Source organism: Carcharhinus amblyrhynchos, chromosome 25 (genome assembly GCF_965287045.1).
Source record: "Carcharhinus amblyrhynchos chromosome 25, sCarAmb.v2.hapA, whole genome shotgun sequence".
NCBI classification, from domain to species: domain Eukaryota; kingdom Metazoa; phylum Chordata; class Chondrichthyes; order Carcharhiniformes; family Carcharhinidae; genus Carcharhinus; species Carcharhinus amblyrhynchos.
The window spans coordinates 755,527-782,124 of NC_137348.1; the positions used below are offsets into that span (position 1 = coordinate 755,527).

At 48.0% G+C, this 26,598-nt stretch overlaps 1 protein-coding gene across 1 annotated transcript in view; it reads right to left on the bottom strand.

Moving 5' to 3' along the window:
* The window catches only part of LOC145358093 (sarcosine dehydrogenase, mitochondrial-like), an 80,872-nt gene that overhangs the window by 32,165 nt on the left and 22,109 nt on the right, over nt 1–26,598 (bottom strand). Inside the window, exons 3-5 of the mRNA XM_080211766.1 lie at nt 25,304–25,482; nt 11,703–11,882; nt 158–281 (exon numbers count right to left, since the gene is read on the bottom strand). Coding sequence (XP_080067892.1) covers nt 158–281; nt 11,703–11,882; nt 25,304–25,482 — 483 coding nt within the window. The remainder of the gene's footprint in view (nt 1–157; nt 282–11,702; nt 11,883–25,303; nt 25,483–26,598) is intronic.

Consider the following 26,598-nt stretch of genomic DNA (forward strand, 5'->3'; position numbering starts at 1 on the left):
CTCTCTCGCCCCATCAGTAAATGGAATTGCCTCTGGGATCCACTCTATTCCCGTCACAACACTGGCTAACAGGAAGTGTGAGGGACAACAATGAGCTCAGCACTTCCACAACTGCCTCCAGCTCTGGGCGGAGTATCTGCTGCTGATAGAATCTCACCTGCACAGTTAATGGCGCAAGAAGTCTGAATGGTTCCATATTCTGTCTCTACACCAGTAACCCGCCTCACTCCAAAATCATCCACCTTCACCTGGATCCCTCTGACTGGGCAGTGTTCAATCACCTTATGAAAGGAAAACAACTGTTGAAATATCAGAGTGCAGAAACCAGAATCCAATCACCCTGGACCCCAAAACAAAGAACAAAATTCCAGCACAGGAACAGGCCCTTCGGCCCCTCCATGCCTGCACCGACCATGCTGCCCCGAATGAAGTAAAACCCCCTACCCTTCCGGGGACTGTATCCCTCTATTCCCATCTCATTCATGTATTTGTCCAGATGCCCCTTAAAACTCACTACCGTATCTGCCTCCACTACCTCCCCCGGCAGCGAGTTCCAGGCACCCACTACCCTCTGTGTTAAAAATCTACCTCGTACATCTCCTTTAAACCTTGCCCCTCGTACCTTAAACCTGTGTCCCCGAGTAATTGACTCTTCCACCCTGGGAAAAAGCCTCTGACTAACCACTCTGTCCATGCCCCTCATAATCTTGTAGATTTCTATCAGGTTGTCTCTCAATGTTCCAGTCGCTCCAGTGAGAACAAACCTAGTTTCTCCAACCTCTCCTCATAGCTAACACCCTCCACACCAGGCAACATCCTGGTAAATCTTTTCGGTACCCTCTCCAAAGCCTCCACAGCCTTCTGGTAATGTAGTAGTCTCGTAGAATTGAGCACTATATTCCAAGTGCTCCCACTTTTCACTCCCAGGCCACTTTCTCCACTTTCTGTGGCCCGGGAGCGATCTGACACAGGCGGTTCACAGCTCCAATCGTTCCGGGCGCGCTCAACCCCACCCACCCCGCAAACGGGACCGGAGATTCTTTTTTTTTCAGGCTGAGTGCGGGGGGGTGGAGGGGGGGGGGGGGGTGGGGGGGGGTGAGGTGGGGTGGGGGAGGGGGGGTGGGGGTAAGGTGGAGTGGGGGAGGGGGTGGGGGTGGGGCTGTGTGTGTGGGGGGGTGGGGGTGAGGTGGGGTGGGGGGAGGGGGTGGGGGTGGGGCTGCGTGTGTGGGGAGGGTGGGGGGACGGGGGGTGGGGGTGGGGGTGAGGTGGGGTGCGGCTGTGTGTGTGGGGGGGTGGGGGGGAGGGGGGGTGGGGGTGAGGTGGGGTGGGGGGGAGGGGGGGTGGGGGGGTGGGGGTGAGGGGGGGTGGGGGGGTGGGGGTGAGGTGGGGTGGGGGAGGGGGGGGGCCTGGAGCAGATTTCCAAGTTGGATCTGAATTGTGCCCAGATTCAGCATTTAGAATGAAAATGGTAAAATCAGGCCCTCAGTACAGTGGCCATCGGCGCGGACACGGACACAGATTGAAATAATGGCCTCACACCCAACTTCACCACATTTAGGGCCCTGTGTCATCCGCAAACTTACTACTCAAACCAGTTACATTTTATATATATTACAAACAGCCCTGATCCCAGAGGAATGCCATTAGTCATAGCCCTCCATTCAGAGATGTATACTTCCACTGCTACCCTCTATGACTAAACCAGTCCTGTATCCACCTTGTCAGCTCACCTCTGAGTCCATGCGACCAGTCTGTCATGAGGAACCTTATCAAAGGTCCCTGTAGCTGAAACCCAAGATGCCAGGTCCCTGCTTCTGCCAGGAATCATAGAATCACAGAAACTCTACAGTGCAGAAAGAGGCCACTCGGCCCATCGAGTCTGCACCGACCACAATCCCACCCAGACCCTAGCCCCATATCATAGAACATAGAACATTACAGCGCAGAACAGGCCCTTCGGCCCACGATGTTGCGCCGACCAGTTAAAAAACAATGACCCTCTAACCTAAACCAATCCCTTTCCATCCATAAACCTATCCACGGATCTCTTAAACGCCCCCAAACTAGGCGCATTTACAACTGCAGCAGGCAGGGCATTCCAATCCCTCACCACCCTCTGGGTAAAGAACCTACCCCTGACATCCGTCCTATAACTACCACCCCTTAATTTAAAGCTATGCCCCCTCGTGCTAGCTTTCTCCATCCGAGGAAAAAGGCTATCACTGTCCACCCTATCCAAACCTCTAATCATCTTATATGTTTCAATAAGGTCCCCTCTAAGCCACCTTCTTTCTAACGAAAACAACCTCAAATCCCTCAGTCTCTCCTCACAGGACCTCCCCTCCATACCAGGCAACATCCTGGTAAACCTCCTCTGCACCCTCTCCAAAGCCTCCACATCCTTCCTATAATGTGGGGACCAGAACTGCACACAATACTCCAAGTGCGGCCGCGCCAGAGTTTTGTACAGTTGCAACATGACACTGCGACTTCTAAATTCAAACCCCCTACCAATAAACGCCAAGACACCGTATGCCTTCTTAACAACCTTATCTACTTGATTCCCAACTTTCAGGGATCTATGTACACATACACCTAGATCCCTCTGTTCATCCACACTATTCAAAGTCCTCCCGTGAGCCCTATACTCGACACGTCTGTTATTCCTGCCAAAGTGAATTACAGTAAAAAGTCTGACAACACCAGGTTTTAGTCCAACCTATTTATTTGATAATATACTCACGACGCCTGACGTCACCTGACGAAGGGGCTAACCCCGAAAGCTTGTGAGTATATTATCAAATAAATAGGTTGGACTAAAACCTGGTGTTGTCAGACTTTTTACTGTGTTTACGCCAGTCCAACGCCGGCATTCCCACATCATGACAAAGTGAATTACCTCACACTTTTCCGCATTAAACTCCATCCGCCACCTCTCGGCCCAGCTCTGCAACTTGTCCAAGTCTCCCTGTAGACTAAGACACCCTTCCTCACTATCTACCACACCTCCGACTTTGGTGTCATCAGCAAATTTACTAATCCACCCAACTATACCCTCATCCAGATCATTTATAAAAATTACAAACAGCAGTGGCCCCAAAACAGATCCCTGAGGCACACCACTTGTAACTGAACTCCATGACGAATATTTACCATCAACCACCACCCTCTGTCTCCTATCCGCCAGCCAATTCCTAATCCAATTTCCTATATCACCAATTTCCTATATCCCTGCACATCTACCTGTTAATCTAACCTACATATCTCAGAACACTAAGGGGCAATTTTAGCATGGCCAATCAACCTAACCCGCACATCTTTGGACTGTGGGAGGAGACCGGAGCATCTGGAGGAAACCCACACAGACACGGGGAGAATGTGCAAACTCCACACAGACAGTGACCTGAGCCAGGAATCAAACCCAGGTCCCTGGAGCTGTGAAGCAGCAGTGCTAACCACTGTGCTACCGTGTCACCCCAAAATTGCCAGGTGCGATGGTTAATTCATCCAAAGACACAATGGAACTTGTGCCCGTAACAGTGTGAGGTACCAGTACTAACCATGAAAATATCTCTGCTTCCTATTCCCACAATCCACTATCGATCATCTCAGGGCAATGTTGAGTGTTCTGGTTGGCCACTGGAGACCCAACTAAATTCTTAACCCCTCACTCACTCTGTAAAACCTGTGCACAAACATGCCAAGGTCTCTTTATTCCATAGAACTCCCTAGTGTCCTACCATTTAAATTATTCCTTCCAAAGTGTATCACCTCACACTTTTCAGGGTTAAATTCCATCTGCCTTATTCCTCTCTATCAGCCTAGAGGGAACATGCTGGGTTTGTTACCCTCACTCTACTGCTCTTCTGTAGATTTTCCCATTAGCAGCTGTTCCCAGTCTATCTGAGCCAGATCCTGTCTTATAGAACATAGAACATAGAACACTACAGCACAAACAGGCCCTTCGGCCCACGAGTTGCGCCGATCACATCAACACCTACCAACCTACAGACCTATCTATAACCCTCAATCTCATTAAACTTATTTAACTAAATCTGCTCTCTCCCAATCCAATCCTTTTTTCTGTAGTTTGTTTACTTCCTTGTCCATAACAAGCTTCTTCAGGCTGCTACAACTCCACCTGAATTATTTTCAGCAATCTTTCTCTGAGACGCAGGGGGTTGCACCAACACAAATCTACACCTGAGTAGATTGAGTGGGGGGTTGGGAACTTGGTTGGGTCTCCAGTGATTGAAGAGTTTCCTTCCTTGTCTCCAAGCTAGGTGAGTGCAATTTCTATGAGTTTATCTGTGCAGGTGATTAACCGATTGACTATAGCATCATACAGGCATAGAGGTTTACAGCATAGAAACAGGCCCTTCAGCCCAACTTGTCCATGCCGCCCTTTTTTTTTAAAACTCTGAAGCTAATCCCATTTGGCCGATATTCCTCTATACCCATTTTACCCATGTAATTATCTAAATGCTTTTATAAAACATAAAATTGTACCCGCCTCCACTACTACCTCTGGCAGCTTGTTCCAGATGCTCACCACCCTCTGTGTGAAAAAATTGTCCCTCTGGATGCTTTTGTATCTCTCCCCTCTCACCTTAGACCTGTGCTCTCCAGTTTTAGACTCCCCTATCTTTGGGAAAAGATATTGACTATCTATCTTGTCTGTGCCCCTCATTATTTTATGGACCTCTATACGGTCACCCCTCAGCCTCCTAAGCTCTGGAGAGAAAAATCCCAGTTTATTCAGCCTCTCCTTATAACTCATCCATCAAGTCCCGGTAGCATCCTAGTAAATCTTTTCTGCACTCTTTCTAGTTTAATAATATCCTTTCTATAATAGGGTGACCACAATTGCACACAATATTCCAAGTCTGGCCTTACCAATGTCTTGTGCAACTTCAACAAGACGTCCCAACTCCTGTATTCAATGTTCTGACCGATGAAACCAAGCATGCCGAATGCCTTCTTCACCACTCTGTCCACCTGTGACTCCACTTTCAAGGAGCTATGAACCTGTACCCCGAGATCTCTTTGTTCTGTAACTCTCCCCAGTGCCATACCATTAACTGAGTAAATCCTGCCCTGGTTCAATCTACCAAAATGCATCACCTTAATTTGTTTAAATTAAACTCCATCTGCCCTTTGTCAGCCCACTGGCCCAATTGATCAAGATCCCATTGCAATTGGAGATAACTTTCTTCACTGTCCACCATGCCACCAATCTTGGTGTCCAAACTTACTAACCAAACCCAACTGGTAGAATGAGGTTGGACAAAGATGGCACGGCTGGTGGTTGCAACGATTGCAGTGTGTAGGAAACTGTGGAACACACTGCCATCCTGGACAATCATTTCCACAGAGAGTCCGCAGTTCAGGCAGCTTCGGCTCTGAGCTGCTGAGTTGGCCTGAAGTGTGGACTCTGTGGAGTATCAGGGAGGTGTAGAGTTACTATCCCAGAAAGTAGTCACACCCCTTTGGTTAAACAGAAACTTAGAATTGTTCAGTGGTCAGGGACAAGAGGGTGTGATAGCGAGTCAGGCAGGTAAGAAAATCATCGTGTAGTGATGGAAGAGCCTCAGCTCCCAACTTTACCCAGCAAGTATTTTATTAAATTGCATCTGACCCAAAAGGGGGAAGCAACTGGAAAAATATAAAATATTTTTATTTTATATTGTCCACTTTTGAAACCTTTGCGAGCTGTAAAAGCCTTTTATTCCCCTTTGAAATTTAACAACTGAAAATCCAAGTCCCTAACTATCTCCTAATGCATATTTCTAAAATCTGCCTATTTATTAAGAAATCCATTTTGTCATAAATTCATTACAAAATACATTCATTCCTTTTATCTCTGAACTCTCACTCCTGCTTCTATTTCATGTGTTTTTTTGAGATTTTGAAATAAGTTTAAAAGATTTATTAACAGAAAGAAAAGAAAAATGAAGCACACAAGATTACAGTTACAAGTTTAAAAAAAAGTTTTATAAAACGTTCTTTCAAGCCTGCCCCTCCATTCAATATGATCACGGCTGATCTACGCCGGTCTCTTTTCTGTGCCATTTCCCCATAGCCCTCTAATTCCTCGATCTATCAAATATTTATCCACCTCCATTTTAAATACTTCTGATGATCCGGCCTCACCACCCTGTGGAGTAGACAATTCCAGAGATTTCGACACATCTCCGTTTTAAATGACAGTCCTTTATCTTATAGCTGTGTCCCCCCTTGTTCGAGATTCTCCCACTAGCGAAAACATGTCAGCATCTACACTGTCCAGCTCCCTCAGGGTCTGTCCAGTCTCATTCCTTATTGTTATCTTTGTAGCAGTTGGATACACCTGAGTGGCTTGCTAGGCAATTGCTATGGATCATGTAGGTCAGACTGGGTAAGGACAGCAGATTTCCTTCTGTAAAGGATATTAGTGAACCAGATGACAATCGACAATGGTTTCATGGTCATCATTAGACTTTTTGAATTTTTATTGAATTCAAATTTCACCATCTGATTTGAACCCGGGTCCCCAAAGCCTAACCCTTAGTTTAGTAACAGTAACATTACCCCCATCACCTCCTCAAATGCTGCTTTAAGTTTTGGGATAAGTTTATTTATTAATGTCAAAAGTAGGCTTACATTAACACTGCAATGAAGTTACTGTGAAAATCCCCTAGTCACCTGTTTGGGTACACTGAGGGAGAATTTAGCACAGTCAATGCACCCTAACCAGCACGTCTTTTGGAGTGTGGGAGGAAACCAGAGCACCCAGAGGAAACCCACACAGACATGATAGAATAATAAAAGAGAGAAGTTTTACTACAAGTGTACAGGACATTGAACAAAATGACATCTGGAGTCTTGTGTACACTTTGGTCTCCTTATTAAAAAAAAATACAATTGCTTTCGAAGCAGTTAGAGAAGATTAACTTGATCCATTGTTGGGATGAAGGGGTTGCTGTTTGAGGAAAGGTTAAACAGGTTGGGCCTGTATCCATTGGAGCTTAGAAGAATGAGAAGTGATCTTATTGAAACATCCACGGGTCTTGATAGGGTGGACACTCAGAGGATGGCACAGGTCTAAGGTGAGAGGGGAGAGATATAAAAGCATCCAGAGGGACAATTTTTTCACACACACAGGGTGGTGAGCGTCTGGAACAAGCTGCCAGAGGTAGTAGTGGAGGCGGGTACAATTTTATCTTTTATAATGGCGGTGTGGGCTTGTTGGGCCGAAGGGCCTGTTTCCTGTGCCGGGTTGTTCTTTGTTCTTTGATGTTTCCTGGAGAACGAGGGGACACAGTTTAAAAATAAGAAATCTCTCTTTTAAGACAGAGGTCAGGAGAAACATTTTCTCTGCTATGTGGAGTTCTCTCCCCAAGAGAGGAGTGCTGGATGGCTGCTTGAATTTATTCAAGGTCTAGACAGAATTTTGATTGAGAAGGGAGTCGAGGGTTATGGGGAAGACAGAAAAGTGGAGTTGAGATCACAATCTGATCAGCCAGGATTTCATTGAATGATTAGCTGGTTCAAAAGGTTGAATGATCTCCTTTTGCCCTAATGTATCTCAGGGATCACCTCTCTGAGCTGTTACATTGAAGTGCTTTTCATTCCCGCTTTGCTCCATGGCATTCTGTTCCCTCACTCCTGTGATGTTGTTCTATATTTAAGGAATGCCACCCTTATAACCAGCACTGTGCATCAGAGACTGCAGTGGTTCAGCTCCCCACTAGCCTCTCAAGAGCTATTGTGGGTGGAGGATGAACGCTGCTTTGCCAGTTACACTCAGAACGCAGGAATAAATGCAAATAAAAATGTGAGATGTTGTTTTGATGTTCACTAAGGTAAGATTAAGGGCTGCAGCGAATCAGGTTGATTTTTACCTGCAGATGCTTATAGAATAATCAGGAAGCATCCGAAGAGAGGTTGAGGAAAGGATTGCGGAGACAATCCTGGTTAGGAGTGAAAGTAATAGGGTAATTGTTATGGGGGACTTTAACTTTACGAATATTGATTGGAATTGCTATAGTTCTAGCTCGCTAGAGGGGTCAGTGTTTGTACAAAGCGTGCAGGAAGGTTTTTTGACTCAGTATGTAGATAGGCCAACTAGAGGTGAGGCTATATTGGATTTGGTGCTGGGAAATGAGCCAGACCAGGTGCTAGACTTGGAAGTTGGTGAGCATTTTGGTGATAGTGACCACAATTCGGTTACGTTCACCTTAGTGATGGGAAGGGATAGGCATGAACCTCGGGTCAGTAGTTTTAGCTGGGGTAAGGGCAATTATGAGGCTATTAGGAGTGAATTAGGAAGCATAGATTGGACTAGGAGATTACAGGGACTGGGAACGTCCGAAATGTGGAGTTTTTTCAAGGAGCAGCTACTGCGAGTCCTTGATAGGTATGTCCCTGTCAGGCATGGAGGATTTGGTAGATCTAGGGAACCGTGGTGCACTAAAAGAGTTGAGTCGATGGTTAAAAAGAAAAAGGAGGCTTATGTTCGGATGAGATTGGAGGGCTCAGATAGTGCACTAGAAAGCTTTAGATTGGCTAGGAGGGAGTTGAAGAGTGAGTTGAGAAGGGCTAAAAGAGGACATGAGAAGACTTTGGCTGATAGGATTAAGGAGAATCCTAAGGCGTTCTATAGGTATGTCAAGAACAGAAGGTTGGTCAGGGCAAGATTAGGGCCAGTTACAGACAGCAGGGGGAAGTTGTGTGTGGAACCGGAGGAGATTGGAGAAGTATTGAACCAATATTTCTCTTCGGTGTTCACGCAGGGGGACATGAATATAGCTGAGGAGGACATTGGGTTGCAGGGGTGTAAAATAGACAGTATTACGGTTGATAAGGGGGATGTGCTGGAAATTCTTGAGGGGCTGAAAATAGATAAGTCCCCTGGTCCGGATGGGATCTACCCTAGGATTCTCTGGGAGGCTAGAGAGGTGATTGCAGAGCCTCTGGCTCTGATCTTCAGGTCGTCATTGGTCTCTGGTATAGTACCGGAGGATTGGAGGATAGCGAATGTTGTCCCATTGTTTAAGAAGGGGAACAGAGACTTTGCCGGGAATTATAGACCGGTGAGTCTTACTTCTGTTGTGGGCAAGGTTTTAGAAAAAATTATTAGGGATAGGATTTATAGTTATTTGGAGTGTAATGAATTGATTAGAAACAGTCAGCATGGTTTTGTAGCGGGTAGGTCGTGCCTTACTAACCTTATTGAGTTTTTTGAGAAGGTGACCAAAGAGGTGGATGGGGGCAAGGCAGTTGACGTGGTATATATGGATTTTAGTAAGGCGTTCGATAAGGTTCACCATGGTAGGCTTCTGCAGAAAATGCAGATGTATGGGATTGTGGGTAATCTAGGAAGTTGGATCAGGAATTGGCTATCAGATAGGAGACAGAGGGTGGTGGTTGATGGTAAATATTCATCATGGAGTTCGGTTACGAGTGGTGTGCCTCAGGGATCTGTTTTGGGGCCACTGTTGTTTGTAATTTTTATTAATGATCTGGATGAGGGTATAGTTGGGTGGATTAGTAAATTTGCTGACGACACCAAAGTTGGAGGTGTGGTAGATTGTGAGGAAGGGTGTCATAGTCTGCAGGGAGACTTAGATAGGTTGCAGAGCTGGGCCGAGAGGTGGCGGATGGAATTTAATGCGGAGAAGTGTGAGGTAATTCACTTTGGTAGGAGCAACAAATGTGCCGAGTATAGGGCTAACGGGAGGACTTTGAATAGTGTGGATGAACACAGGGATCTAGGTGTATGTGTACATAGATCCCTGAAAGTTGGGAATCAAGTAGATAAGGTTGTTAAGAAGGCATACGGTGTCTTGGCGTTTATTGGTAGGGGGATTGAATTTAGGAATCGCAGTGTCATGTTGCAACTGTACACTACTCTAGTGCGGCCGCACTTGGAGTACTGTGTGCAGTTCTGGTCCCCGCATTACAAGAAGGATGTGGAGGCGTTGGAGAGGGTGCAGAGGAGGTTTACTAGGATGTTGCCTGGTATGGTGGGGAGGTCCTATGAGGAGAGACTGAGGGATTTAGGGTTGTTTTCGTTGGAAAGAAGGCGGCTAAGAGGGGATCTTATTGAAACATATAAGATGATTAGAGGTTTAGATAGGGTGGATAGTGATAGCCTTTTTCCTCGGATGGAGAAAGCTAGCACGAGGGGGCATGGCTTTAAATTAAGGGGGGGTAGCTACAGGACGGATGTCAGGGGTAGGTTCTTTACCCAGCGGGTGGTGAGGGATTGGAATGCCCTGCCTGCTGCAGTTGTAAATGCGTCTAGTTTGGGGGCGTTTAAGAGATCTATGGATAGGTTTATGGACGAAAAGGGATTGGTATAGGCTAGTGGGTCATTGTTTTTGTAACTGGTCGGCGCAACATCGTGGGCCGAAGGGCCTGTTCTGCGCTGTAATGTTCTATGTTCTATGAATGAATTCAAAATAATTGAAGGGTTTGGTTACACTCAGTATCTGGTGAACTGGTATAGACAGATGGACACCACTCAGTGATAAGCTTTCCAGTATTCTCCACATTAGTTTCTCAAGTATGTTGGTGGCAGGAACCCAGATTTGGGGCCCAGTTATTGCAATGGAAACACATCAGAACCTCAGCGAATCATCAAGAGAGAGCTTTCGCAGGACAGCAGAATATGTTAACCAATTAAACCACAATTGGTTGCTGTGAGGCCAGAAGCTGGTGGCACACAGGAGATTTTCACTGGCAAAACTACAGCAGAATTTCCTGCAGTGTTTCCAATATTCATCAAACTAATAACCACTCTGAACAGTTACAGAGTCATAGAGGTTTACAGCATGGAAACGGGCCCTTTGGCCCAACTTGTCCATGTCACCCTTTTTTTAAAAACTTCTAAACTAATCCCATTGCCTGCGTTTGGCCCATATAACGATCTAAATGCTTCCTCTACTACTATCTATGGCAGCTTGTTCCAGACACTCACCACCCTCTGTGTGAAATAAATGTCCCTCTGGACACTTTTGTATCTCTCCCTCTCAGCTTAAACCTGTGCCCTCTAGTTTTAGACTCCCCTACCTTTGGGAAAAGATATTGACTGTCAACCTTGTCTATGCCCCTCATTATTTTATAGACTTCTATAAGATCACCCCTCAGCCTCCTACGCTCCAGAGAGAAAAATCCCAGTTTCTTCAACCTCACCTTATAACTCAAAGTCCCAGTAGCATCCTAGTAAATCTTTTCTGAACTCTTTCTAGTTTAATAATATCCTTTCTATAATAGGGTGACCAGAACTGTACACAGTATTCCAAGTGTGGCCTTACCAATGTCTTGTACAACTTCAACAAGACATTCCAACTCCTGTATTCAATGTTCTGACCGATGAAACCAAGCATGCCGAATGCCTTCTTCACCACTCTGTCCACTTGTGACTCCACTTTCAAGGAGCTATGAACATGTACTCCTAGATCTCTTTGTTCTGTAACTCTCCCCAGTGTCCTACCATTAACTGAGTAAGTCCTGCCCTGGTTCAATCTATCAAAATGTATCACCTCGCATTTGTCTAAATTAAACTCCATCTGCCATTCATCGGCCCACTGGCCGAATCAAGATCCCATTCAGCAAACTGAACTCGAGTCAGAATCTGTCCAGGAACCAAATACCATCCAGAACCCGTTGGCACTATCATCAAATCCAACAGGCTGAACAGACCATGGACAACTCACCGTTGCTCCCCGCGCTGTAGCGGCCCGTGCAAGGGTGGAGCAGGTTCCAGCAGGGTCCATCGTGCCATCAGCAGGAACATACAGCGTACCCGTCACATCAGACACATTCATCAGGGGATAGAGATCCTTCGTCTCCGCAGGGGACAGCACATGCGACTCAATCCCATAAGCTTTACCCAACTAAAACAATAAAAAATGATTAAAACAAAGCAAACAAACTCGATGCTCTCACTGGGGTACGGGTCCCACACACACTCTCACTGGGGTACGGGTCCCACACACACTGACTCTCACTGGGGTACGGGTCCCACACACACTGACTCTCACTGGGGTACAGGTCCCACACACACTGACTCTCACTGGGGTACGGGTCCCACACACACTGACTCTCACTGGGGTACGGGTCCCACACACACACTGACTCTCACTGGGGTACGGGTCCCACACACACTGACTCTCACTGGGGTACGGGTCCCACACACACTGACTCTCTCTGGGGTGCAGGGCCCACACACACTGACTCTCACTGGGGTACAGGTCCCACACACACTGACTCTCACTGGGGTACAGGTCCCACACACACTGACTCTCACTGGGGTACGGGTCCCACACACACTGACTCTCACTGGGGTACGGGTCCCACACACACTGACTCTCACTGGGGTACAGGTCCCACACACACTGACTCTCACTGGGGTACGGGTCCCACACACACTGACTCTCACTGGGGTACGGGTCCCACACACACTGACTCTCACTGGGGTACGGGTCCCACACACACTGACTCTCACTGGGGTGCAGGGCCCACACACGCTGACTCTCACTGGGGTACAGGTCCCACACACACTGACTCTCACTGGGGTACGGGTCCCACACACACTGACTCTCACTGGGGTACGGGTCCCACACACACTGACTCTCACTGGGGTACGGGTCCCACACACACTGACTCTCACTGGGGTACGGGTCCCACACACACTGACTCTCACTGGGGTACGGGTCCCACACATACTGACTCTCACTGGGGTATGGGTCCCACACATACTGACTCTCACTGGGGTACGGGTCCCACACACACTGACTCTCACTGGGGTACAGGTCCCACACACACTGACTCTCACTGGGGTACAGGTCCCACACACACTGACTCTCACTGGGGTACGGGTCCCACACACACTGACTCTCACTGGGGTACGGGTCCCACACACACTGACTCTCACTGGGGTACAGGTCCCACACACACTGACTCTCACTGGGGTACGGGTCCCACACACACACTGTCGTGCCATTTCACTCTGCGTGGTTGTGGTACTGATGTGTAGTTCTTTTAATCCAGATGAGATGGTGTCTTTATTTGGTAAATCCCTGAACACAATCTCTGAACAGCTGAGGAAAGTTCTGGAAACAGCTTTCCAGTTTTTGCGCGATGCAACTTTGTAACTTTTTTCAGTGCCCAATTTCTACTTGCACTTAAACATTTGAAAATATCGCTTAGCTTCTTGAATCCTCCTGCTGCCTTTCTGATTGGCTCAAACTTGTGCTCTTTGGCGAGAAGGGTTTTCTTGTCCACCATTTGAAAGTATTATTACTGTGTGACTCCACACTCACAGCAGGAAGCACTGACTGCACACTCCATCCTTTGAATAAATCTTAATCCATCTGTCAAAAGTGGTGGAAATGAGTGGAATCGAACTGAGCTTCCTCAGGAGCTGATAGTTTGTCAGACGTATCTCTCCCGGTGAGACAGTGCGATTCAATGCATTGTTCCACATTACAGCAGCAAACTGGGGCCTCAAACTATCCCAGTCAAGAATAAAACATGAATATTTACGATTAAAATTCTGCACATTGCTATCATTGTAACACACCTTATCAGGATAAGTAAATTGGGGAGCCACAGTGGTTAGCACTGTTGCCTCACAGCACAAGGGACCTGAGTTCAATTCCAGCCTTGGGTCACTGTCTGTGTGGAGTCTGCACATTCTCCCCGCGTCTCTGTGGGTTTCCTCCGGATGTTCCGGCTTCCTCCCACAATCCAAAGGACAAGCAAGTTAGGTGGATTGGTCACGTTAAATTGCTCTTTAGTGTTCCAAAATGTGTAGATTAGGCAGATCAGCGGAGTAAATGTGTGAGGTAATGGATAGGGAGGGGGTGGGTGGGTCTAGCAAGGATGCTCTGTCACAGAATCAGTGCAGACTTGAGGGGCGAAATGGTTTCCTGTTGCACTGTGGGGTTTCTATGATTCCACCGTCCTTTCCTTACCATGTACATTTTTCTTTAGAATATTTCATGCCATTAATTGGACTAAGAGTGTGAGTACAAATGGAATTTAATGTTGGCAAGTGTGAGGTGGTCCACTTTGGTAGGAATAATGGTAGGAAGGATTATTACTTGCGTGGAGAAAAACTGCAGCAGGCGACGGTGCAGAGGGACCTCGGGGTCCTTGTGCATGAGTCGCAAAAACCCAGCCTGCAGGTGCAGCAGGTGGTCAGGAAGGCGAATGGGATGCTGGCCTTCATAGCGAGGGGGATTGAATATAAAAGTAGGGAGGTCTTGCTGCGGCTGTATAGGCATTGGTGAGGCCGCAGCTGGAGTACTGTGTGCAGTTTTGGGCGCCGTACTTACGCAAGGATATTTTGGCCTTGGAGGAAGTGCAGAGGAGGTTTACTAGGCTGATACCGGAGTTGAGGGGGTTGAGCTATGAGGAGAGGCTGAATAAATTAGGCTTGTACTCGTTAGAGTTTAGAAGAATGAGGGGAGATCTCATTGAGACGTATAAGATGATGAATGGGATGGATAGGATAGAGGTGGAGAGACTCTTCCGCTCAGAAAGGATAGTAGGACTAGGGGGCACAGCCTCAAGATAAAGGGGGGGAGGTTTAGAACGGAGTTGAGGAGGAACTTCTTCACTCAAAGGGTGGTGAATCTCTGGAATTCTCTGCCCGTTGAAGTGGTGGAGGCTGCCTCGCTAAATATTTTTAAGACGCGGGTTGATGGGTTTTTGATAAGAGAGGGGATTAAGGGTTATGGGGAGAGGGCGGGAATGCGGAACTGAGACACAACAGATCAGCCATGATCTTATTGAATGGCGGGGCAGGCTCGAGGGGCTAGATGGCCTACTCCTGCTCCTATTTCTTATGTTCTTATGTTCTTATGTTCTTAAAACCACCGCTGAGCAACAATCCACAAGATGTACTACAGTGACTCACCAAAATTCCTTCGGAAGCACTTTCCAAACCTGTGACCCCTGCTATCTAGAAAGACAAGGGCAGCAGATAGCTGGGAACCCCACCACCTAGAGGATCCCCTCCGAGCTGCTCACTGTCCTATTTGAAAATATATCACCGTTCCTTCACTGACACTGGGTCAAAATCCCGGAACTCCCTCCCTAACAGTGCCGTAGGCGTATCTACAGCACAGGGACTGCAGTGGTTCAAGAAGGCAGCTCACCGCCGCCTTCTCAAGGGGCAACTCGGGATGGGCAATGAAAATGCTGCCCTGGCCAGTGATGGTCACATCCCATGAAAGAATAAAAATTAACACCGAGGAGACAGAACATGATGATCGGATGAGATGGAAACTCGGATAAATGTGTAGTGGTCCATTTTGGCAGGTCCAATGGGATGAAGGAGTATAATATCAGTGTAGAGGATCAGAAGGACATTGGGATCCGGGTCCACAGGACTCTTAAATCGGCCTCGCAGGTGGAGGGTGTGGTCAAGAAGGCGTATGGTGTACTGGCCTTCATTAATCGAGGGATTGAGTTTAGGAGTCGGGAGATAATGCTGCAACTTTATAAGACCCTTGTCAGACCCCACTTGGAGTACTATGCGCAGTTCTGGTCGCCTCACTACAGGAAGGATGTGGAAGCTATTGAGAGGGTGCAGAGGAGATTTACAAGGATGTTGCCTGGATTGGGAGGCATGCCTTATGAAGATAGGTTGAGGGAGCTGGGTCTCTTCTCCCTGGAGAGACGAAGGTTGAGAGGCGACCTGATAGAGGTTTATAAAATGTTGAGAGGAATAGATAGGGTGGATTCTTGGAGGCTATTTCCCAGGGCTGAAATGGTCGCTACGAGAGGACACAGGTTTAAGATGCTGGGGAGTAGGTACAGAGGAGATGTCAGGAGTAAGTTTTTCACTCAGAGGGTGGTGAGTGAATGGAATCGGCTGCCGTCAGTGGTGGTAGAGGTGAACTCGTTGGGGTCTTTTAAGAGACTTTTGGATGAGTACATGGGATTTAATGGGATTGAGAGTTACAGATAGGCCTGGTAGGTATGGATATGATCAGCACAACTTGTGGGCTGAAGGGCCTGTTTGTGCTGTAGTGTTCTGTGTTTAAAAGAGACTGGGAGGAGGCGCACATGGGGCAGAAATGCTTGAGGGCCTGTTTCAGTGCTTGGAACTCAATTTAATGGCTGTCACTTGGGAAGACAGGAGTTAGCAGGTTCAGGAAAAAAAAGAAATAGGGTCTCCAATGGCAATCCAAATTTCAAGAAATACAAAATCAAAGAACAAAGAACAGTACAACACAGAAACAGGCCCTTCGGCCCACCAAGTCTGTGCTGACACAGATGCCTCTCTAATCTAATATTTCCTTGTCTCTGTGGCCCCTATCCCTCTCTTCGCTGCCTATTCATGGATCTGTCCAGATGCCTCTTGAACATTGTTATAGAATCCGCTTCCACCCCCTCCCCCGGCAGCGTGTTCCCGACATTCACCACCCTCTCTGTGAAAAACCTGCCCCTTACATCTCTCTCAGACTTCCCCCCTCACTCCCAGCCAATGCCTACGAGTAATTGACCCTTCCCACATCCCTGAGAAAAAGACTCTGACTATCCACTCTATCCTAGCCTGTCATAATCTTGTAAATCTCTAACAGGTCCCCCCTCATCCTCTGACGCTCCAACGGAAATAATCCAAATTTGTTCAAACTTTTTTCATAGTCTATATCCTCCAAACCAGGCAACATCCTGGGAAATCACTTCTGCACCCTTTCCAATGCATCAACATCCTTCTGGTAATGCGGCAACCAGAATTCTACACAATACTCCAAATGCAAATCACAATCTGAGAAATCATACACTGACCAGGGAAAATTCCCATACTGAATGCTGTCCGTTTGCTTTCCGTGGATCGCCTGCCGGATTATCAATACAAACTATCAGCGTTGCAAAGAACACCGCGTCCAATCACATCATTCTCCAATCGAGAGACAACAGCGAGCTCGTTTGAGAATGCAAGCCGTAAAAACCTCACACAGTCCTCGCACATCCCAACAGAACCCTAATTATCACCCCAACTGAACCCCAATTATTACCCCAAATGAACCCCAATTCTCACACCACTGAACTTCCAATTCTCACATCAACTGAACACTAATTCTCACATACCCCATCTGAACCCCCAATTCTCATCCCAACTGAACCCCAATTCTCACACACACCATCTGAATCCCCAGTTCTCACACAACTGAACCCCAATTCTCACACACACCAACTGAACCCCAATTCTCACACAACTGAACCCCAATTCTCACACACACCAACTGAACCCCAATTCTCACACACACCAACTGAACCCCCAATTCTCACACACACCAACTGAGCCCCCAATTCTCACACAACTGAACCCCAATTCTCACACACACCAACTGAGCCCCCAATTCTCACACAACTGAACCCCAATTCTCACACACACCAACTGAGCCCCCAATTCTCACACAACTGAACCCCAATTCTCACACACACCAACTGAACCCCAATTCTCACACACACCAACTGAACCCCAATTCTCACACACACCAACTGAACCCCAATTCTCACACACACCAACTGAGCCCCCAATTCTCACACAACTGAACCCCCACTCCCACTCACATGGAGAACTGGGGCACAGATCAGCCGGATAGTCAATATCTTTTCCCAAAGGTAGGGGAGTCTAAAACTAGAGGGCACAGGTTTAAGGTGAGAGGAGAGGGGTACAAAAGGGTCCAGAGGGGCAATTTTTTCATGCAGAGGGTGGAGTGTCTGGAACAAGCTGCCAGAGATAGGAGTAGAGGCGGATACAATCTTATCTTTTAAAAAGCATTTGGACAGTTACATGGATACGATGGGTATAGAGGGATATGGGCCAAATGTGGGCAATTGGGATTAGCTTAGTGGTTTAAACATAAAAGAGCGGCATGGACGAGTTGGGCCGAAGGGTCTGTTTCTATTAGGTAAGCCTCTATGACTCGATGACACACCAACTGAACCGCAATTCTCACAATTTTCCCACAATGTGTTGGAGCTGATGGCAGTGGTTCAATCAGGCTAGTACTTTTCAGATTGTTTTTCTCTTGGTGCTGAGTTGACCTTGTTACTTGGGTAAAAGTTTATTCAGGATCAATCTAAACACTGTGTGATGCCAAAGCTCCTGTAAATATAGAGAGTGATTAATAATTACATGCAGCTCCTGGCTGCAGTGCACGGCTGCGTGTAATTTTCTGGGACCGTGATTTCTGTCAGAATTAGCAGGTCAAATCTTTAAATACAAGATTCAGATGATCAATTGGAGAGCAGTAAATGAGAGGTGGCAGGAGATCATCACTCTGCTATCTTCAGGAATTCTGAGAACTGTCAGTGCCTAAACCAGGAAATCAAAGAGCACATCTGCTCCTCACTGCCGACTTCCCTCTCATCCCAGTATGATCCCCCAATCACCAACATTCCTGCTACAAGTGTCCACTGCATCCTCTGCACACTTGGCTCTGCCACTCATCTTAGTATCATCTGTGAATTGTGACACACTGCACTTGGTCCCCAACTCCAAACCATGTATATAAATTGTAAACAATGGCGGTCCCAACACTGATCCCCGAGGCACACCCCTAGTCACTGATCGCCAACCAGAAAAATACCCATTTACCCCCATTCTTTCCTTTCTGTTTGTTAACCAATCCTCTATCCATGCTAATACATTACCCATAACACTGTGCACCTTTATCTTATATAGCAATCTTTGCTGTGACACCTTGTCAAATGCCTTCTGGAAATCCAGATACACCACATCCACAGGTTCCCCATTGTCCACTGCACATGTAACGTTCTCATAAATTCCACCAAATTAGTCAAACATAACCTGCCCTTTATGAACCCATGCTGCATCTTACCAATGGGACAATTTATATCCAGATGTCTCGCTATTTCTTCCTTGATGATAGATTCAAGCATTTTCTCTACTACAGAAGTTAAGCTAACCAGCCTACAGTTACCTACCTTTTGTCTATCTCTCTTTTTTTAAACAGTGGAGTCACATTTGCTGTTTTCCAATCTGTGGGAACCCACCCCAGAGTCCAGTGAATTTTGGTAAATTACCACTAGTGCATTTGCTATTTCTCCCACCATCTCTTTTATACCCTGGGATACATTCCATCAGGACCAGGAGACTTGTCTACCTTTAGCCCCAATAACTTGCCCAATACTACCTCTTTCGAGATAATGATAGTTTCTGGGTTCTCACCTGCCATCGCCTTCCTGTCATCAATTTTTGGCATATTATTTGTGTCTTTCACTGTGAAGACAGACACAAAATTCCTGTTCAATGCCTCAGCCATTTTCTCATTTCCAGTTATTACATCCCCTTCTCATCCTCTAAAGAGCCAATGTTTACTTTAGCCACTCTTTTTCATTTTATATATTTGTAGAAACATTTGCTATCTGTTTTTATATTCTGAGCTCGTTACTCTCATAATCCATCTTACTTTTCTCTATAGCTTTTTTCGTGGCTTTCTACTGACCTTTACAGATTTCCCAATCCTCTAGTTTCCCACTAATCTTGGCCAATTTGTATACATTTTCTTTTAATTTGATACCTTCCTTTATTTCCTTAGCTATCCATGGCTGATCATCTCTTGTTCTACGATCCTTCCTTATAGAACATAGAACACTACAGCACAAACAGGCCCTTCGGCCCACGAGTTGCGCCGATCACATCAACACCTACCAATCCATAGACCTATCTATAACCCCCAATCCCACTAAATCCCATATACTCATCCAGAAGTCTTTTAAAAGCCCCCAGCGAGTTCGCCTCCACCACCACTGACGGCAGCTGATTCCATTCACTCACCACCCTCTGAGTGAAAAACTTACCCCTAACATCACTTCTGTACTTGCCTCCCCGCACCTTAAATCTGTGTCCTCTCGTAGCGACCATTTCAACCCGGGAAAATAGCCTCTGAGAATCCACCCTATCTATTCCTCTCAACATTTTATAAACTTCTATCAGGTCGCCTCTCAACCTTCGTCTCTCCAGGGAAAAGAGACCCAGCTCCCTCAACCTAACTTCATAAGGCATGCCTCCCAGTCCAGGGAACATCCTTGTAAATCTCCTCTGTACCCTTTCAATAGCTTCCACGTCTTTCCTATAGTGAGGCGACCAGAACTGCGCACAGTACTCCAAATGAGGCCTGACACGGGTCTTATAAAGTTGCAGCATTACCTCCCGACTCCTAAACTCAATCCCTCGATTAATGAAGGCCAGTACACCATACGCCTTCTTGACCACATCCTCCACCTGCGAGGCTGATTTAAGAGTCCTGTGGACCCGGACCCCAAGATCCTTCTGCTCTTCAACACAGCTAAGACTCCTACCCTTATCACTGGTATATACTTTTGCTAAGCACTGTGAAAGATCATTTTGAAAATCCTCCATTGATCCTCAATTGTCCCACCATAAAGTTTTTGTTCCCAGTCTGCCTTAGCCGACTCTTCCCTCATCCCTTTATAATCTCCTTTATTTAAGCACAAGACACTGGGATTGGATTTTACCTTCTCACGCTCCATCTGTATTTTAAATTCAACCATACCGTGATCGCTCCTTCCGAGAGGATCCCTAACTGTAAGATTATTAATTATTCCTGTCTCATTACACAGGACCAGATCGAGGATATCTTGCTCCCTTTTCAGTTCCATTACATACTATTCAAGGAAGCTATTGTGGATACATTCTATGAACTCCTCCTCAAGGCTGCCTTGACCAACCTGGTTTGACCAATTGAGATGTAGATTAAAATCCCCCATGATAATTGCTGTACCATGTTTACATGCATCAATTATTTCTTGGTTTATTTCTCGCCCCACTGTGATATTATTTGGTGGCCTATAGACTATGCTTATGAGTGACTTTTTCTCCTTAATATTTCTAATTTCTCCATACAACCTATATCATGCCCGGGTTCAATTGGCAGCTCAAGTCACTGTCTGTGTGGAGTCTGCACATTCTCCCCATGTCTGTGTAGGTTTCCTCCGGGTGCTCTGGTTTCCTCATACCACAGACTGGTTAGGTTGGATGCACTAAACATCCCCCTAGTGTGAGGGGGACTTGCAGGGTAAATATGTGGGGTTACGGGGATAGGGTCTGGGTGGGATTGCGGTCGGTACATACTTGATGGGCCGAATGGCCTCCTTCTGCATTGTAGGATTCAATTGTGGAATCAGTGGGAGTTATTTTCTAAAAATTGTTGGATTTTGAACTGTGCCAAAGGGTTGGAAAACTGCCAATGTGTTACCCTCGTTCAAAAAGGGAAGGAGGCAAAATGCAGGAAAGAACAGGGCAGTTAGTCTAATACTGGAAAAGTATTAGAACCCATTATTACAGAGAGAAAAGCTGTGCATCTGGAAAATTATAATCCGATCAAGCAGAATCAGCACGGTTTCAGGAGGGGAAATCACGTCCAGCAAATTTACTGGATTCTTTCAGAAGGTCTCAGACAGAGACAGCAAAATAGGAAATGGATAGGAATTTTCTTCTGTGTATTAAAAATTTGTCTTCTCATGTTGTCGCTAGTTCCAGTAAGACTCTCGCAAGATAAAAATACTTCCAAAAAGGACATCAAAAAAAAGAGAAAAGGAAATAGGATACAGATTCACATTGTAACTAACCGGATTCAGGTTTGTAAAGTAAACAGGAATGTGACAATCACTGCAACAGAATGTAAAATCAATAACTACACAGAGCTTAGAATAACCACAAGGATGGGTCTGGAAGAAAATGAGGAATATAAACATTTAAGAGAAATAAAGAAGGCAACAGCGGAGAATGTGGGAGCGAGAGATTCCATCATAGTGTGAAACTGACCCTCTGACAGTGCGGCACTCCCTCAGCACTGACCCTCTGACAGTGCGGCACTCCCTCAGCACTGACCCTCTGACAGTGCGGCACTCCCTCAGCACTGACCCTCTGACAGTGCGGCACTCCCTCAGCACTGACCCTCTGACACTGCGGCACTCCCTCAGCACTGACCCTCTGACACTGCGGCACTCCCTCAGCACTGACCCTCTGACAGTGCGGCACTCCCTCAGCACTGACCCTCTGACACTGCGGCACTCCCTCAGCACTGACCCTCTGACACTGCGGCACTCCCTCAGCACTGACCCTCTGACAGTGCGGCACTCCCTCAGCACTGACCCTCTGACAGTGCGGCGCTCCCTCAGCACTGACCCTCTGACACTGCGGCGCTCCCTCAGCACTGACCCTCTGACACTGCAGCACTCCCTCAGCACTGACCCTCTGACACTGCGGCACTCCCTCAGCACTGACCCTGTGACAGTGTGGCACTCCCTCAGCACTGACCCTCTGACAGTGCGGCACTCCCTCAGCACTGACCCTCTGACGGTGCGGCACTCCCTCAGCACTGACCCTCTGACGGTGCGGCACTCCCTCAGCACTGACCCTCTGACGGTGCGGCACTCCCTCAGCACTGACCCTCTGACGGTGCGGCACTCCCTCAGCACTGACCCTCTGACACTGCGGCACTCCCTCAGCACTGACCCTGTGACAGTGTGGCACTCCCTCAGCACTGACCCTCTGACGGTGCGGCACTCCCTCAGCACTGACCCTCTGACGGTGCGGCACTCCCTCAGCACTGACCCTCTGATGGTGCGGCACTCCCTCAGCACTGACCCTCTGACGGTGCGGCACTCCCTCAGCACTGACCCTCTGACACTGCGGCACTCCCTCAGCACTGACCCTCTGACAGTGCGGCGCTCCCTCAGCACTGACCCTCTGACAGTGCGGCACTCCCTCAGCACTGACCCTCTGACAGCCCGGCGCTCCCTCAGCACTGACCCTCTGACAGTGTGGCACTCCCTCAGCACTGACCCTCTGACAGTGCGGCACTCCCTCAGCACTGACCCTCTGACAGTGCGGCACTCCCTCAGCACTGACCCTCTGACAGTGCGGCACTCCCTCAGCACTGACCCTCTGACAGCCCGGCGCTCCCTCAGCACTGACCCTCTGACAGTGTGGCACTCCCTCAGCACTGACCCTCTGACAGTGCGGCACTCCCTCAGCACTGACCCTCTGACACTGCGGCACTCCCTCAGCACTGACCCTCTGACAGTGCGGCACTCCCTCAGCACTGACCCTCTGACGGTGCGGCACTCCCTCAGCACTGACCCTCTGACAGTGCGGCACTCCCTCAGCACTGACCCTCTGACAGTGTGGCGCTCCGTCACAACTCTGTCTGGATTCCTGTTCTGAAGGTTCTGCACGAATGTCTAAGTCAACATTCTAACTGCAGTTCATGAACTAAGCTGACATCTAGAAGGACAAGGACAGCAGATTCCTGAGAATACCACCACCGGGAGGTTCCCCTCTTGGAAATGTTCCTTTGCAATCGCTAGGTCAAAATCCTGGAATTCCCTTCCTAACAGCACTGTGGGTATACCTACACCACATGCACTGCAGTGGTCACCACCTCAAGGCAATTTGGGATGGGGAACAGCCAGCAATATTCACATTGCTGTGTGAATGGATTTAAAATGGAAAAGTATTGCTTCTTTATTCTTGAAAAATGAAAGAGACAGAAAACGAGTATGCCAGCTGAAGAATTGGGAAATGCTGAGGTCAATGCAGTCAGATTCGACACAAGGCAGGAGAATGACGTGTCACGGGTAAGGGAGCAGGAAAGGAAAAGATAAGATCAGCCCCAAACAGAATCAAACTGGACCTGAAAGGTCAATGCATCAGCAGTGGAAACCTTCCGATCCCAGGAAGTGCACAAATGGACAAAATAAATACATTTGTGCAAGGTGACTGTGCCATCCAGGCAACAGAGATCTGTAACCTTGTCAAGGGAAACGCAATGTAGTGAAATGTAAATGTAACCATGGCAAAGTGGAACAGTCAGTGAAGGGCACTGGCTAATACAACAGGGCACTCACAGTGCAAGCTTTCACAAAGATAGTCAAGCAAATAATCTTTGGGAAATAAAGGGGGAATGGGGGTGCTGGGAGGATGGGGGCAAACACAGTGCTGGGGGTGGGAGGAGCAGAGACAGCACCAGAAGGTGGGGGTGGGGGGATTCAGGCACAATGCTGGGGGTTGGGGGGGCGTGCAGGGGCAGACACAGTTCTGGGGGTGGGGGAAGCAGGCAGTGCCATGGGGGGTGGGGGGGGCGCAGAGAGAGTGCTGGGGGGGGAAGGGGGCATACAGTGCCAGGAGTTGGGGGGGGGGTTGCGGGAGGGCTCAGACACAGTGCTGTGGGAGGGAGAGCGTGGGCAGAGGGGGCAGACAATGCCAGGGGTGGTGGGGTGGGGGAGGGGTGGATGGGGGGGGGAGGAGGGGAGACAGTGCCAGGGTGGTGGGGGGGAGGGGGAGATGGGTGTCAGAAACAGCAGAAGCTTTTCCATATCTTGCGAATCCTCTTGCTGATTGGGATGCCACGTGGGTGTTGAAGGGAGATTAAAGAGTGACAGCTGGGCAGCTGATGCAACATTGCAGGAAAAGTTAAGAATCAGGGTTAGTTTGTCATTCCCTGCGGCTCAGCACGAACAACATTCTCTATTCCCACTGATCATTCTGAATTTGTGCAGGGAATTAAAAGCAGAACTTTGTCTGATGATGCAAAGTAGGAACTTTGACAGTAGACGGGACAGTGAACTAGTGCAGAGAACAAGGGAAAGAGCATTAAAGCTTAGTATTAATCAGTGTAACCTGGGAAAAGCAGCTCAGTCTGGGGGCTCTCCACATCTTTGACTTTCAACAGCTGACAAAGCAGTCTGTTAGGAAAGGGGAATGGGATTTACAGCACTGCCTCTCCACCCCCCCCCACCCAACCCCTCAGCTCCTGCCCACACACCCAGCACCCCCTCGCCATCCCCCGCTCCTTTCCCCCAAGTGCCATCCTCCTTCCAGCCCAGCCTCCCACCGCCCCCCAACCCCAGTTCCTACCCACACTCCCACAGCCCAGTCCAGCCCCCCCTCCGTGCCCCCCGAGCCCTCAATGCCCCCGTTCCTTGTGGCCGCACTGTAATCCTGCTTGCACAAGAACAGAAAATGCTGAAAAATCTCAGCAGGTCCATCAGCCTCCGTGGAGAGAGAATAGAGCCAATGTTCTGAGTCTGGATGACCCTTCATCAGAGCCAGAGTTGGTCCAGTTCCTGTTGGTGACCTTAAACTTTCCAGGAATTTAATAAACTGCCTTGCTCAAAAACGTTCAAATATTCGTTGCCAGGAGACTGACTCAGTTCCATCCACCTCACCAACACTGAATCTTCCGAGTGATTCTGGGTGATGTGTGTGTGTATTAAACCCACCCCCAACACTGGGACTCACCGACATAAGGCGCTTATATTCATCCAGCCGCTGCTTGTTGGAAGCAATGAAGAGGCCACCATTCTCAATCCAGCCTGTATGCAGCCCCGTCTCCTCCTCCAGGTCTTTACTCACAACTTCCCGCGTGTGTCTCAACAGCTCAATCTCAATGTCACTTGGCCGCAGTTGCCACAAGAGACCTAAGGGGAGCAAGTGGGAAGAGAATGAGGAGATGGCCTGGGTGGGTGGGAGGAGGGGGGAGGCTTGCAGGAGGTGGGGAGGAGTGGGGAGGGGAGGGCGTCACAGAGGGTGGGGTTGCAGGGGATGGTTGTCAGAGGCCTCAGCCACCGGTTCAGTTCTGGGCAGCCTCCCTGAGGAAGGATAGTCGAGCCTTGGAGAGGAGGCTGTGCAAATTCATCTCAATAATTCTGGTGTTTAGAGGGTTAAATATTCTGCTCAGTCTGAGAATAAATTTGTTTCAGGTAAGTCTCAGAATGACCCTTCACCCTCCACGATTATTGGAGTTAGCAGCTTGGAGCTAGGGCAGATTTGAGAAAGGTATCAGGGGCATCAGACAAAGGGAGTGCTGATGGTCGTGTCAAAGAGACGGTGCAGATTGTGGCATGGACAGAGAGAAAACAGAATGTGTAAATAATGGAACCCAGTGTTCTGTGAAACCAAAGCTTTGGAGCAAATGTATGAGTACAAATGGACATATGGAGATGTGCGAGGCAAGTTTTTTTTACACAGAGGGTGGTGGGTGCCTGGAACTCACTGCCGGGGAAGTAATGGAAGCGGATACGGTAGTGACTTTTAAGGGGCATCTTGACAAATCCATGAATAGGATGGGAATAGAGGGATATGGTCCCCGGGATGGTAGGGGGTTTTAGTTCAGACTGGCAGCATGGTCGGAACAGGTTTGGAGGGCCAAAGGGCCTGTTCCTGTGCTGGAATTCTTCTTTGTTCTAAATGACAGGTGGCCTTGTAAGGGAGGGAACGGGTGCGGCCAATGGATAAAGAAATTGGATTGAGAAAGGGGAGGTCAGGGTGGAGGAGATTCATAAAACTCAGCCTTGCGTCTGGAAGGTTGGAATGTGCTAAATCTCCTTCATTTGGTGCTGGGCTCCATTGGAGTTTACAGCAGGCCACACGAGTGTGAGTCAAATGATGAACTGAAATGGCAACAGGAGGGTGGGGGCCATTCTTGCAGATTGAATGAAGACATTTCAGCTGGTCCATGTTTAGCCCCCAGTATAGAGGAGAGGGCATTGGAAGTACTTACCTATTCCATTAAACAGTGCCAAATCCATCGCATT